The sequence below is a fragment of the Carlito syrichta genome, unplaced genomic scaffold (assembly GCF_000164805.1).
Source record: "Carlito syrichta isolate Samal-C Ts95f unplaced genomic scaffold, Tarsius_syrichta-2.0.1 Scaffold304518, whole genome shotgun sequence".
NCBI classification, from domain to species: domain Eukaryota; kingdom Metazoa; phylum Chordata; class Mammalia; order Primates; family Tarsiidae; genus Carlito; species Carlito syrichta.
Genome location: NW_007248614.1, coordinates 291,840 through 306,738, shown reverse-complemented (window position 1 = coordinate 306,738; position 14,899 = coordinate 291,840). Strand labels below are relative to the sequence as shown.

The window sequence follows — 14,899 nt, the reverse complement described above, 5'->3', positions numbered from 1 at the left end:
GCACTTGGAGGGGGAGCCCGTTCCCTGGGTCTCAGCCGCACACGTCTTTTGATAGCTAGTGAAATTGGCAAGCAGAATGATTGAAAACATGTGAGAGGTAACTGGATCTAAGTTTCAAGTAGTACATATTTGAGCAGTTTTCCCCAATGTAAAAGTTACTCTTTAAGAGCCTTAAACTAATAAAAACAAGGAAATTCCATGTTACGGCTGCCACTCGGCCTTTCCATTTTTATTCCAGAAGTCAGATTTGACAGGTCAGCGGCTGGCTGGCTCTGGGATCCCCGGAGCGTGTAAAGGGGGGGGCGAGGAGCAAAGCTGGCGCTTCTTGGTGCCAGGCGCACAATTCCACTTCCGGATGTCCCGTTTTCCCCTCCTGGGGCTGCTTCCTGTATTTACTTGACTCACCGAAGCGGCTTCAGGATTCTCTTAGATACAGTTCTTGTTTCTTTCGTTTCCTTTGTCTCAGTGTCATGGCAGATCTTACTTGGTGGCTGCCTTCTGGTCAGGAGCTAAGGCTGGACGTCCCTCACCCTGGTGACCTTGCTCCCATCCTGTCCCTGGCCTTGCTGCTGAGCAGCAACGCCTTGCTGGTAGCCTCTCCTCCCGTGGGTCCATTCTCCCTGCCTTTGCCGGAATGATGTCTCCAGAGCTCTGCAGAGGCCGTCAGTGGTCTGTTCAGCAGCGGCCTGGAGAGTCAAGTCCACATTCAAGGCCCCCGATTAGTTGTCCCCAGCCAGTCTTCCAGGATCCACCTCCTGCCTTTCCTAGTGACTCAAAAGATAACGAGCAACAATGGCGCCAGAGCCCTGGGTCTCTTGCCTTTTCAGAAAGCAAACCTGGCACCGGCAACGCGAAGCAGCAACTGCTCCTGCTTAGAGTGGGAGTGACGGGGTGAGGCATGCGGAGTGACGGGGTGAGGCATGCAGAGATAGGAGCTGGAGGACCAAGAGACGGGCTTGTAGGGCCTTGGCATGAGGAGACGCCTGTTCTTTTCCTCTTGAGCCCCTGCAGCCCTGCCCTCCGCCCGGCCGTGGTAGGGCTCACTTGGGAGGGCGTTCGGGTACTGTGGGGCAGCAGATTTAGGAACAGAAGACACTGCGTTGAAAACCTCACCCTGCTGTGTAACCGTTGTGCGATTCTGACCGGGCTACTTTGACCTCCGAGCCTGAGAGTCCTCGCTGGTGGAGTGGGCACAGCAGCGTCTGGTCAGATTGTCACGGGGATGAAAAATGACAGGGGCTGTAAAGAAGGAGTCGACAAACTGTCGTCGCAGCTGTTTTTATTACCTCTGCCCATTCTGTGCCTTCTGGAATCTTCCCCACTTCCTCCAGTGAATCTCGCCCATTCTCAGGGCCGCCCCTTGCTGCCTTTCCTGCAGAGTCTTCCCTGACCATCCAAACTCTCAAACAGTCTTAGTCCCTCTTCTGTAACATTCTGCCTTCTGATTGTCCAGGTGTTTTCCCAGGTTGTGCCTGTGAGCACCAGCGCAGCTGGCTGGCCCTTATATTCCTTGTCTTTCTCTGCCTCCCACCGTGAGCCCAATAGGTGTTCAGGACCGACTTGGACCAGTGAATAATAAGCTGGTAAAAGGGGCTGGTAGGGGAGGGCGGCTTCATGGAGTGTTTGGCCTATAAGGCTGTCCTGTAGGAGTGATGCTCTGGGCTGTATTTGTCCCTGGCTTCAAATAGGTATGTCTTTACAAATTTGATCCAGCTGTCTCTGAAACAGGGCACGTTCTTCTAAGACGGATTCTTTGTGCTGTTGGACCTCCCTGGTTCTGGTGCTCCCACTGCATGGGCGAAGACCTTGCTTTTGGCAACGATGTGCAGTTCCTTAAGCGTACTACAGATGTGTAGAATCCAGGGAAAGTCTCCCTTCAGCAGACCACTTAGGGATGGTGTGCATCTAGAAGAAAACCAGGAAATGTTCTTTTCATTCCAGCTCTTGTTAGAAATCTTGTTCGAATGGAATAAGTGCATTGGTGTGCATCTCTGAATTAGTAGAATAATTGTTTTTGGTGTTGATTGAAGATCTTGATCATCATTTCAGATCTATGGCATATTTTCTTTATATTTACACTGGCTTGGCAAGATAACATATTTCCTGGAGCAGAAGGCAGCGGTGCACGTAGGTGCGGCATCCCAGAGCCTGTCCATTAGCTGCTCCTCACGCATGGCTGCCTGTGGTTCCGGTCTGCCATGGAATGGCGTGGCGGGGAAGTGGCAAAGAGCACAGCTGAGGTACTTGGCCCGAGCTGGTGTCCAGGGCTCTGGTTGGTAACAGTACAATGGTAATGGGTGGGGTGGGAGGGATCCTTTCTGTAGATCCCACTTTCCTGGGAGCTGCTTCCCTCCAACCAGGTCACAATCCTTTCCTACCCCTGACCCTTAAGAAATCACAAGAAGCACAACACATGGAAGACATAGGGTATAGAGAGATGGCATTCCCAGGCCAAAACAAGCGGTGTTATTTTGCTGAGCTTGATAGAGAAAAACCTCCTTGATGTCTGTGTAATTAAGAGCTGACATGTAGAGTTAGAGGAAAAACTGGTAATGAGAACTTGAACTCAGAGTCATCACAGAGAGACTGGGAATGCTTTGCAAGTGGCGTTAATTTCCTGCCCCAAGGGGCCCAGTGGAAGAGGGTTCCATTGAGCTGGGCCAGAGTTTGGACAACGCTGGGATGCTGTGAGGATGCTTGACGTCAGTTCCTATCGGAACGCCATTGTGTAGCAGTAGTCATTTGTAGTAATTGTGCTTGTTAACTGGGCACCTTCATTCTTTGGTGTGAGGTGAGATAGTTAGCAGTAGTGCTGTAGCTAGCTTTGCATAGCCTGAATTAAAGAGCCCTTCTGGATGGGATGGAGCACCGCTGACAACTGGAGTCTTGTTTTCTGGTGCCCAGAGTGGGCAGACTGGCAGCAGCACTTCTGGGCAGCCGTTTGCCTCCCTGGGTGTCCCTCACGCCTGGCACAGCTGGAGGTGAAACTCTTTGAGGATTTAAATGGCCCCTCTAAAACCACATCTTTGCTCTTGGCACCAGGAACTTCCACATAGCGTAACCTGTTGGTGCCCAGAACCCAGGCTTCCTGATGGCAGCCTGCGGCACCAGTGCCAGGAGGCAGTGAAGGAATCACTTGCGACACTCACAGTCTCTGCCATACGCACGTCGTTCTGTGGGGCCATCTGGCTGGCAGCAGCTCTCAGCCAATGACAGGATGTTGTAAACCTTGCTTGCTGAACATGGCACCGAAAATCTTAAAATTAACTGCAAAAAATAAAATCAGAGCTGGCTCCAAGGTGATATTTCTTGGCCTGACATAAGCTCTTAGGATGAACTTGCTCTGCCTTATTGATAGATGCCGGTTACTAGTTGGGTTTTTCGTAGGAGCCAGTTGACATCTTTTAACTTTTACTTACAAAATTCAGGCAAAAACATTTTGAGCTCTTTCTGCATTTTTTATTTGCTAATTAAAATGTGAGAAGGGAATGCAGCCACAGGTAGAGTTCTAGTGCAAGCCACAGCTGTGATTTTTTTTTTTTAAGCCAAACCTGACAGTTTCAAAATGAAGTTATTAGCACTTCACCTGTAACTGTGATAGCGTTTAACTTTCCTGATCTATCTCTTAAGCACCCCCCAACCCCAGAGTATACGAAAAGGGAGCTGAGTGCAGAAGTTGCAGGATACTTACTCCCAGAGAAAGGTAATAATGATAACTGCCATCTCTATGGAACTTTTTTTTTTAACTTATAAGAGTTTCTCTTGTTCTTTATACCATGCAGTTTTCAAGGGACCCTGGAAGGTAAGGTAGGTGGTGTGTTTTACAGATGAGAAAACTGAGGCTTATGGAATCTTGGAGCCTTGCCCAGATTCCCTTCGTGAGGAGCACCTGAATCCGGGATAGAACTCTGTGTGGCCCAGATTCCCTGCTGCTTCCTAGACCTCAGTGATGCCGCCTGGATGGGCCGAGCCCTGCTCCATAGGAAATGGGGCTATGTGAAAAGCTGCGTAGTACTGGATCACAAGCCTTCTTCCACCTGCACAATACTTAAGTAAAATCTGTTTTAATCCTGGAAGTTGTAAGCAGCTCATCACCCACCAAGCCAAGCTGTTTATTCTCAGTGACCCCCAAAGTGTGTCTGCCCCAGCGCACCACACCGGCTGGTTTGTTTAGATCCATGGCTGTGCCCATCAGACAGGTGCCTGAGTTTGGGCAGCCCAAGCAGAGCTGAGCCTCGGACTGGGGATGGCTTCCCCACCAGCTTTTTCCCACAAAGGGAAGGGAGCCTTTGCCAGAGAGGCTGGTGCCCTAACAAATTGATTCCTGCCAAACAATAGAAATAAATATTTTCAGCAGACAGAGTTGTTGGCGCCTAAAGGATTCAAATTAAAGGCTTATTTCTGAAACAAATACTTTAGGAGGAGAGCATTTTTACTAGTGCAGATGAGATCGGAGCTACTCCGTTTGGCAGTGGGATAGTTATTATGAGATTAGACCACAAGGTTTCCCTGTCCCTGCCATATTTTTCACTGATGACCTTGCCCCCTGTTTCATGGAGCAAGGGCAGTGCCTTCAGCTGGAGTTCAGGCAAGAAGCAGCCAGTATGGTGTACTGTGGAGCCTGGATCTGGATTCAGATCTCAACCTTACCTTCTCCTGGTGTGGTTTGGGCAAAACCAGCCGGTCCTCTAAGCATCAGTGGCCTCGGTCTGTGAAATGGAGCAGTATCTGCTTTGCAACAGTTAGTGATATTCCCTTAGGACCGGGTTTCATGCGAGGCCAGCACTGTTCACTAGAACTCTGTGCTGATGCACCCTGGTCTAGACGTGCACAATCAAATACACTTGTCTCTGGCCCCTGTGACTGTCGAGCTCATGAAGTGTGGCAGCTGCGGCCAAGAAACTGGATGTTCGATTTAATTTACATTTGCACAGCCTTGTGTGGCTGGTGACTACCACTTTGGATCGTGTAGTTTCTGTTCCTTCTGCTCATTCAGTTAGTTGGTCCCTAGGTCTGGTTGATTGATTGCCGGGTTGACCCACTTAATGATCGCTCAAGTCTCTCTCTCTGCATTCCAGAAGTACCTGTGGAATTTGGGCCAATCTCTCTGACATCTGTCTTCCATCCTGTAGCCAGAGCAGTGGGCACTTCCACTGTGCTTGGCAGAGGCATGAAATCTTAGCCACAAACCCCCAAATCAACCTTCATAGACACTTCTTAAACATTTTTTTTAAAGAGATGGTGTCTTGCTATGTTGCCCAGACTGAACTTGACCTCCTGGGCTTAAGCAGGCCTCCCACCTCAGCCTCCCAAGTAACTGGAACTACAGGTTCATGACACTGTGCCTAGCTGACACTTCTTAGTTTTAACAAATTCCATGTGCCTCATAATGTATACTAAGTATAAAAATAATGATAGAAGCCATGAAGTCAAGAGTCTGTTCCCTGGACATTTGTTAAAATGGCAAGTCACACTGTTTCTTACTGGAGACCAGCTCAGCAAAGCTCCTGCGGCTCCAGTGTGTGTCCCTCAGGGGCTGGAGGATGCTGTGGCCTGAGGGAACTTGGGGGCAGATGACAGGGGACCCACCTGAGAGGGTCCCACTTCAACCTAGGCATAAGACGGTAGGAGAAGAAAACAGTGGAGAACCCAGGCAAATAGAGATGTTCAGACACCGAGAGCCACACGCCAGATGGCACAGTAGAGAGCTTGGGGTCCTTTGGTCCCTTAGAGGAGTGGAATACTGGAGAGGAGCACTCCTGCCATTTGGAACCATGGGAGTCCGCAGGGCAGAGGCTGGCAGGCAGAATTTTGTGTTGTTTTGAGGTGCTGCCAAGAGAGAGCAGGAAAGAATACTGCTTATAAAGTGGACATTTTTGTAGCTCAAAAGCGGTCAAATACCAGGACTTTCGTGTGGATCCACTAATCTGTAAAGCAGAGCCCTTCTTGTTAGTGTTAAGAAGCATCCTTCCCTCTTCCTGCTACCACGCAGGCCACGTGGCCTGCTTAGTGCCTGATCTTCCTTGTATTTCATTATGCGTCCCCAAGACACCGTCTCTCACATCTCACCGTTTAAATGAGAGTCTAGCAAGTATTTTATGTAGTGCAATGCTGGTTGGATACATCTGGCATTTTTGTCTTTGCAGAGTGGGTTTTTGATGGGGTAAAAAACAAGAAAACAAACTCTTAGTTCTCTTGAGATCTCTTAATTCCTAGGAATTCACAAAAAGACTTCTATAAAAACCTTGTACCTATAGCTTTTGTTAGGCTGATTTATTTTTTATTCGATTTTCTGAATAGATGTAATATGTTCACTTAGTCCAGAATCACAATTCTGTGTGTGTATATATGTCTTGAAAAACCTTGCCTCCACCCCGTCCATTTCCACCCTATTCTTCCCATACCTTCCATTCACTTCAAGCAAGTACTGTATTTCTGTTAGTTTCCTGGGGGTGTGGTGAATAAATTCAGTAGTGTAGCTTTTACATGGAAAGGCCAAAGATAGTAAGTGTATACTGGATTCAATGGTTTCACTTGAATTTCCGAAATTGGCAGTTAATATCAAGTCATCTTTTAGAATAAAAACAATCGAGTACGTACTAGATGTCTCATTCCACTTTAAGAGTTAAACGAGCATGGAAAAATCATCTTTTTACAAGATGAGATCAGATTGAATAGCAAGAGGAAAAGAGAAAACTGACATCATCACGTAGGTACTGGGTATATGTTAACAGTGTGTCCTCATTTTTAATAGCTCACCGAGGTCATAGAGTTGGGAAGGATGAGAGCCCAGAGACCAACCCGAGGCTGTGTGTTTGGGTCGGGGGCTCAGAACCTCTCTCTATCCCTCCTCAATAGACAACAAAAGCCAGACATGGTCCAGGAAAAACTGTGGTAACCAGAACGGAACCAGGCCTTTCCTTGCTCTCTGATTTTGGGGGAAAGATGCAACACAGCTAGGAAAGAACGATGATTTTAGGAGTTTATCTTTACAAAGCTATTTTCCAAGCATTCTCACTCCTCTTCCAACTTGGGAGTTGTTGCCACCCTGCCAGTATCTGTGGGGCCAAGGGAGCAGGGATGACAGCCACACGGGATACCCTCCGGATCCCTGTATGCCTTCCCTGTGAGCAGCAGCAAGGTAGGTAGCACTGCACCCCCTTTACGGATTAGGTGGCTTGTTGAAGGCTGTTCACCTGGTGAGCAGTGAGCGTCTGTATCCATGCGCGTCTGTATCCATGCTGGTCCCTGGATCAGAATTTCAGTGCCCTTCTTCCACGCAACCCCGCAGGGGTCTCCTCCCTGCTGGTGGACGGGGGACGTTCCCTCTTCTTTCTCTGGGGTTCTCGGTTTCTCCCCCTTGTGTTAGGAAAACCCTGCCATAAATACAGCCAGTGCCCATTGTGAGACCTGGCTGGCGGGGAGGTTTTGTTCTGCTCATTCGACCCTCATCTCTAAGGTAGGAGAGGGTGGCCAATTGCCCGGTGCAAAGATGTCCATGCACCCAGGGTTTCCGTTTCATACCTCCCCTGGCCCCTAGATGACTAGAAAATGGATCTGTGGGCACGCCTTGCCTCTCCACACGCCTGCTATTGTCCTCTTTTTTGTTCCCTTTTAGACTGCCACAGGGAGTGACTAGCCTGGGGACCCCATTGCTTTTGCACCCAGTTCAGCCCGTGTCCATTGAGCACTTGCTGCATGTGGGGCTCGTGCTGCCGGGGTCCCACCCGGTGGGGAGGATGCCAGCCTCAGCAGGGAGCTGCTCTGCTGCACTGTAGATGCGCAAGTCTCCTGGCCCCTTGTCCCCGTTCCCGTCCTTGTGGTGGAGCTGTAATGAGGGTCTGTCTCCAGGCTGCCGGGAGGGCTTGGCCCATCAGCAGGGGCAGGTACCCTCTGTGGCTGAGCCGGAGGAGGGCGAGGGTATCCTGTCGGCCTCCACCTACCTCCTCAACTCCCACACCGTCTTGAATGGTTCCAGGCTGCTCTCTGCCATTCAGGGCCTCAGTGCTTGGGCCGCCTTTTTCTTGGGGCCGCTTTCCTCTCTCCTGCCGGAAGCCTTGCCAGTCTGCAGAGGCCTTATGATTGTCCCTTTTCTCTCTTCGTGGGCATCCTGCCCGCCCGTCCCTTCTTCAGAGTCCTGTGCTCTAATGTGCCTGGCACTCTGCAAAGTGCTGGGAATCCCATAGTGAGTAAACGTGGGTCTCGCTGGAACTTTACAGCCTGTGGGGAAAGGGTGCTAGCCATGCGCTCAGGCAGCTACAGAATTGAAGTCTAGGAAAGCTGCCATAGGAATGGCCGGAGTTGGGCACACACGGTGCCATCACTTCTGCGGTGAGGTGGGAGGGGGTGGTGGCTGGGGACATGGTATTTGAGTGTTTCATGAACGAGAGAAAAGAAAATGCTTCTAAGAAGGAACAGCTCTTACTGTGGTACTGGAGAAAGTGGGGAACCCGGCCCTCTGAGGACAGTAGGGGAAGACCAGGATGGTGGTGTGAGGTCTTGCGGGGAGCCCCCAGGTGGTCTTCTCTGAAGTCCCCTGGGAAGCCATGGAAGGCTTTCGAGCAGGGGCCACCAAGTGCATATTGGGCCTTTGGTGTGGCGTGTCCTCTTTCCTGGAGCAGCGTGTCCTCGTCACATGTCGTGAGGGGACTAAAGAGGCCTTCCCCTTGCGTCAGACTGACTCCTTGTAGCTCCACTGTCTCTGGCTTGCCTGCCTGGAAGCGTGCCTGTTCCTCCGCTCCCACATTGCCTCGCATCGAGCACCCCTACTCCCTGCTGGGCCAGGCTGTGTGGGCGGGGAGCTGGTGCCAGTTCCATGGGTCTCTCCCCCCGACCGGTCCATCTTTGTCTGCTGTCCCTCAGGGCCCCTGTCGGAGGCCAGTCTAGTTCTATGGAGGCCGCGGCTTCCTGAGTCAGGATGCCCACCCTGACTGGACAACTGACATCACATCACAGAGTACTGTAGCTGCTGTCCAGATTTTTGTGTTATGTGGCGGTGAGTCAGAGGTTGTGAGTGGGAAAGTGATGGCTAAGGATGAAGTGTCGTCTGTAAAACATTTGGGAGATGGGAGGACAGACCTGGTTCTCAGCTCAAACTTATAAAATAAGTGAAAACGTGCACGTTCACTTTGGAGATTCTACAAGGTTCTTCTTTAAGTGGCGCCCACTAAGGGAACAGAAAGAACTTCCTGTAGCACCATGCGGAAGCTCCTTTCTGGGCATGAGGTCCTAGGTTCTGGTCAGCCCTGCAAAGCCTAGGTCTCGTTATGGGGAAAAATGAGATTTTAAAGGTAAGTACTTACTTTTTAGGAGTAGGCATCACATGCACATACACAAAATGCAAAGGGCATCCAAGTGTAGCTGTGAGAGGACCTCCCCATGCCCAGTGACTGCCCATTCCCTTCATTTCCCTCCCTGTGACACCTTCCTGAGAATCCTGTGTATATAGAAGCAAATTATACACGCGTGTGTACCTCTGTGTTTTTTGAGTGGGTCGTGCGATCACTGTGGACATACCCTGGGGAAGGTGGTTTCACATTTCTCATGGAGCCGCCCTCTCCCCACCCCACCCCTTTCATCACGTCCGTGGCAAAGCCAGGCTGGTCTCGGCTCACCAGAGGACACTTTTCTGTCCCCCACTGCCTGGGTGACCTTGATATGGCTCCTGGTTTCTCTGAGACCCTGTTTTGTGATGGGAGCACTGTGCTGGGTGCTTGGCAGGCCCTCCTGGGGATGAGGAAGAGCCTGAGAGATCAAGCCCGTCTGCCCACAGGCTCCAGCTAAGACAGCCCTCTCTCACGAAAATAGGAGACCCTTCTTGCTAGAAGTATGTTCTCCTCTTTCCTGCCCCTTCTCTGTTTCGGTCCACGGCCCGACGCCTCTGTCTTGTCACTCTTTCGTGCCTGCCCCATTTCCTCTGCAGTACTGTGGGCACCTGGTGCTATGGTTGCCTTCCAACGCGTCTTTATCCCTGGAACCCCCAGCCTGGTGTGGGATGCTGGTGGCCGAATGAATTCGGGTCTTGGGTCAAGTATGTGGCTCTGATAGTACAGAAGATTAACCTTGATGTGGCATTTACCGTGCCACGAACTCAGGATGCATTATCTTAATTATCTCCAGAGAGGGGAAGTCATTTGACCACAACCACACAGGTTACAGCAGGATAGAGTCTGGAGTCCTCCCCAGGGTTTTCTGACGCCATTTTGTGAAGGGGGTTGGGAGAAGGGATGCTGAGTGGGCCTGGGTCCACCACCTCTTTCCAGCCAGAGCACCCTCTATTTGTCCAAATGATTCTGTTTTTGGAAATGAAACAAAAAATGTGCTTAGGACTGCCCTGTGCAGAAATCGTGACTGGTCTTCCTTTTTTTTTGCACAAATGATGTATTTTTTTCACTAGCAAAACCATTTAAAATTTCTATATAAGATGTCCTGCTGGATTAGTTTGACAGATAATCCCTAAAGAAACACAGTTGAACTAACTCTTTGGGTTAAAATTTGAACTGGTGTTGCAATGTGGTTGACCCAGGTGTGTCTTCCCGCCAGTTCAGTATGCTAGGACTGGAAGGACCCACCCAGTGGGAGCCTAGGGGCTTAAGAAAGAGAGAATCTGAGCAAAAGTGGCAAAGTGCAGGCATCCCCAGTTTAAAATAAACCATCAGCGGACATAAACACTTTAAAGGTGAGCAGATTCAAACAGATCCCTAATGTTATCAAAATACTTGTTTTAGTTGGGAAAACATTTTCCCATAATTCCCTTTAAATAGGCAGCTAGTTACGTGGTCATTTTTTATTTTTAATTCATCTTTAATTCTTGACTGAAAGGCTGGAGTTGGGGCGGAGAGAAACTTAACCCTTTGCTCTGGGATGTTCCCTCTCGAGAGACATAAAGAGATTGCTGGTGATTATACAGGATGAACTTATGCCAGCACAGATTTTTCAAAAATGTATGTTTCCTTGAAGTTTTCTATTCAGATTGCACAAGAAAGTAAATAAAGAAATGGAATATATAATGAGATATATGTAGAAAAATATCAACTGGCATTACATAGAAAGAGAATGTCCTTCCACATCATCTTCGAATAACAGACTGGACAATAAATTATGTATTATCAATGTGGGAGGAAGAAAATGAGACTGCATTGTCTGCTCAAACAAAAAACACCAGGTGGAAGACGTCAAACAAATTACTATAGCACAACATGTATCAATGAACCTGCAATGCGTGTTGGTGGCTGTTTCACACATTAAGACAAATGTGATATAAAATTTTGATTTTTTTTGCCATAAATACGTTCCTCAATGTCCAGAATTCCATCATAAGCCAAATATCATCACAGTAAAATAATTGGTTCCATCACTGTACTATTTAATATGAAGTGATTTCTTTTCACTGTTTTGTAAAAAAGTGTGGTGGTTGAGTTGCTGGCAGGTGATCCTAAGATGTCCCCAAGTGCAAAGGGTTAAAATGTTCAGAGCTTTGCCCTGCGAGGAGCAGTCAGAAATGGAGCAAAAGCATCCCAGAGGTTGTAATCAGTGAGGAGACAGGATTCCAGCCATCCACAGCAGTACCCCAGTGTTGTGGAATGAGGGTTGTCTGTGCACATTACCCTGGGTTTCCCAGCTGAGAAAAGATGGCGGCAGCTAGGCCAGCCTGTCGATGCGCCCGGCCCTCCCCTGCTGCGAACGGCTTGAGACTTAGCTTGACCACGAATGCCCTTCAGAACGAGGGCAAGAGCACTCGGGGGTTCCCGCAAGCAACACCCACCTGCTGCGTCTACACCTGGACTTGGCTCGGTGGCAGCTCTCAGCCATTGTGGCTGAGGCAGACCCCAGGGAGGGACAGACAAAGCCAACAAGTGCTGGGGGGGGTGAGGCGGTGTGGTCCACCCCGGGGCGGGGCTGGGCTGGGGCCTGGGCCGTGCAGGTCTTCATCGCCTCCTGACATCAGTCATCTCATGATCGCTTTGAAAGGCAGACATGTGCTTTCTGCACTCAGGTGCCTGTCTTTGCCAGACATTTTCTCAGTAACATTTCCAGCTCTTTCAGCTTCATTGGAAGTACCAGGTTCTGAGCCTGGGGTTTGCTGCCAGCTTCCTATGACCTAGGACCTTGGCCTCTCAGGTGCTTCCAGTAGGAGATAATTCTGAGAGGATGTCTTCCTGCCCTTCTCTGGGAGAGTTTGGCTGAGCTGGGGGTTGTTTTTTGTGACCAGCTGCAACGGCCGCCCCCCTTCCTCCCTCTCCTCCTCTTCTTCCTCCCCCATCCTCCTCATCTTCCTTGCCCTCCTCCTACCCTGAGACTGGCCAGTGAGCAGCCCGTTGTACAAGACGCAGCTGCTGTTTTGACAAAGGACGTGCTCACCTCACTTCTTGAATCACCAGACTCAGGAGGCCACCAATTCCAGGCCTCTGCCCCTGCAGGTGGACGCTCAGACTGTGACACAGAGGTTCACGTGTCACATGGTTATTTGTTGTTGGACAAATTGCGCAAAGTATATTTCCATAACTCTGTGGGTCTGTATTTTTTTCACATTAGCAGGATTGTACAATGAAGATATATTGCAGGTTCTCCAACTAGATAGTGCATGCGTATGGCTAGATAGTCAAAAGACCCTGACTGTAAAGTAAGTCCCCTTCCCACGGGTCCCTCCTGAGAGCCAAGCACAGTTGCAAGCTTCTTCCGTATCTTTCTGGAGATAATCATAGCCTATCAAGCATATGTATGGCTATTCTTTTAAGCGTTGTGCCGTACTTTGCATTTTGGCTTGAATGTATCGTAACGATCATCCCGTTGCATGTAATACACGTAGGTAGAACTGTGGGTTCTTTTAGCCATTGCAGAACAATCCATGAGCAGCTGTGCCAACAGGCCGTTGCTAGATGTGCAGGTTGGCCCCCAGGTCTTTTGCTCCTGGTGACTTGGATGCTCCGTCTTCCGTGTGACCCATGACTCATGGGCCAAGGGTTCGGCACTCGAGGTCCCCACCTCCACCTCCCTTGAATGCATTGCATTCCCTTGTTAATGTGTCATTACATCTGACACTTTGAGTACAGGCAGGCTTGGTGGATAATAAAACAGTATTTGGCTTATGTTTAATAGCCGTCTCCTCCCTCTGCGTCGTTCCTCGGCCTGAGAACGCCTTGGCGTCCTTCAGCAGGATTTGGTGGTGGTTTGTTTATTTCCAAGGGACTTGGTGAAAGATCGCGAGCCTGAACTCTGACCAACCCAATCTGGGGCTGTGGAAGCTCCATCTCTCCTCCTCGCTGCGCCAATCTGTTTCCGTGGTGGCGGGTGGTGGCTCAGTGTTAAATTTGGGGACCCCTGTTGGTTTCCCATGCCGACCTGCATATGTCTGCACGTGTGGGAAAGGGAGCACAGTGGACCCCCGTTGAGTCCCCGACTGCCCGCAGCCGGCCACCTCAGGCAGACGGGCTCTGCGGCCCTGTGGTCACGGTGGGGTCACTTGCTCTCGGGCCACCTGTGTCGGCTCAGCCCTGCCCAGTCAGGCTTCCTGACCGGTCAGCCTGGGGAGGGGCAGAGGGGGCCTGAGGGGCTCATAGAGCCTGCGTCCTGCCAGTGTGCCCCACGCTCCCCGCTAGCTGGGAAAGTGGGAGAGTCAGGGCTGAATCCTGTAGTCACCTTTGTGCCCCCAGCCTCCAGAACCTGGCCAGTTCTAAGAAGTCAGCAGACACCCCCGATTGGGAGGCCACCCCCCGCCCCTGCCCTGCCTCCCTTCAGTGGAGGACGTGGCCCCCGGAGCAGGCCGTGCTCTTGTTTTTCTCTGAGTTTTCTGTGTCTGTGTGCGATTGGAACGCACCATCGACTCTCTTTTTTGCCATGTTTCAATATTGGCTTTTCCCCCCCTTCTTTTGAAGTCTCCTTTTATAACTTCTGCTGCTACTGCTTAAATATAGATGTCGAAGTCCTCCCCCTTAGCAGATTGTTTATATTTTTGAAGAGCCTTCTGCTTATCTGCGACTGCTCTTCTCTCCCCAGCCCTGCGGCGCCACGTTGGTTTCGGTTGCTCTTTTCTCCCTGCCTTCACTTGACTGGGATGGGTTTCAAATGTGGTCTATCAAAATGTTCAGTGTTTCCCTCTTCTCTGCAATAGCTTTGACATCTGTTCTTGAATTCTAGCCCACGTTATTCTTTAGGACTAGTTTGCCCAAGATTTGTTTTACTGCCAGAAATACTAAGGGGGGAGTGTGGTGGGGTGGTATCTCCCCCCATCGCCTGGTTGTTGTTGTTGCTGTTTTGTTCCTTCCCTCCTTTGTAAACCGGCTACGATTCTGAGTTGACAGCGTGCTGGATGTTTGTTCCAGTACTCTGTCATCCTGTCTGGCAGTGGCCTACCTCATAGTGGTACCAACGAAGCGTTGCCGGCAGGGCTTACAGCACTGGGCTGTTTCCACCAAGAGGGAAAGCAGGTGGGACTTGGGGGGAGGTGGCATGGAGAGAGGAAGTCTGGCGGATCCTCAGCTTTGACTTTGCTAGTCTTTCTGCCTTTGACTTGTGAGGTCCTCACTCTGCCTGACCGCGGGCCAGCGTCCCTACCTCTTGAAGTAGCCACCTTGAGTCCTGGCAGAACGTGCTGCTGCCTGTCTTCAGTCACCGATGCGACTCGGCAAGAAAACCGGCCTTTCGGTGGCGGCTGCACCATGTCCTTGTGCTCCTGCTGCCAGCCTAGAGCGCCATTCGGGGCCCATCTGCTGCAGGCCTGTTTAGAACAGATTCTCCTGGCAACTCCTCAGAATTCCGAGGCCAGGGCACGGGTTCTCTGCTGCGTCAAGAGTCAGTTTGCTGTGTGGAGCAGAGCCCAAAGCCCTCAGCCCCTGGCAGGTCTCCTGATAGGGAATCCACTCCCAGCGGTCCTCGGGGTTCTCGTGCAAGTAACGTGGTT

The 14,899-nt window shown here is 50.4% G+C and overlaps 1 protein-coding gene across 1 annotated transcript in view; it reads left to right on the top strand.

Annotated features, from left to right (window-relative positions):
- Positions 1–9,942: 9,942 nt before the first annotated feature.
- Positions 9,943–14,899, top strand: part of LOC103262502 (homeobox protein cut-like 1) — a 290,353-nt gene continuing 285,396 nt past the window's right edge. Inside the window, exons 1-3 of the mRNA XM_021713407.1 lie at positions 9,943–10,030; positions 11,721–11,875; positions 13,369–13,452. Of these exons, the coding sequence (XP_021569082.1) occupies positions 9,943–10,030; positions 11,721–11,875; positions 13,369–13,452 (327 nt within the window). The remainder of the gene's footprint in view (positions 10,031–11,720; positions 11,876–13,368; positions 13,453–14,899) is intronic.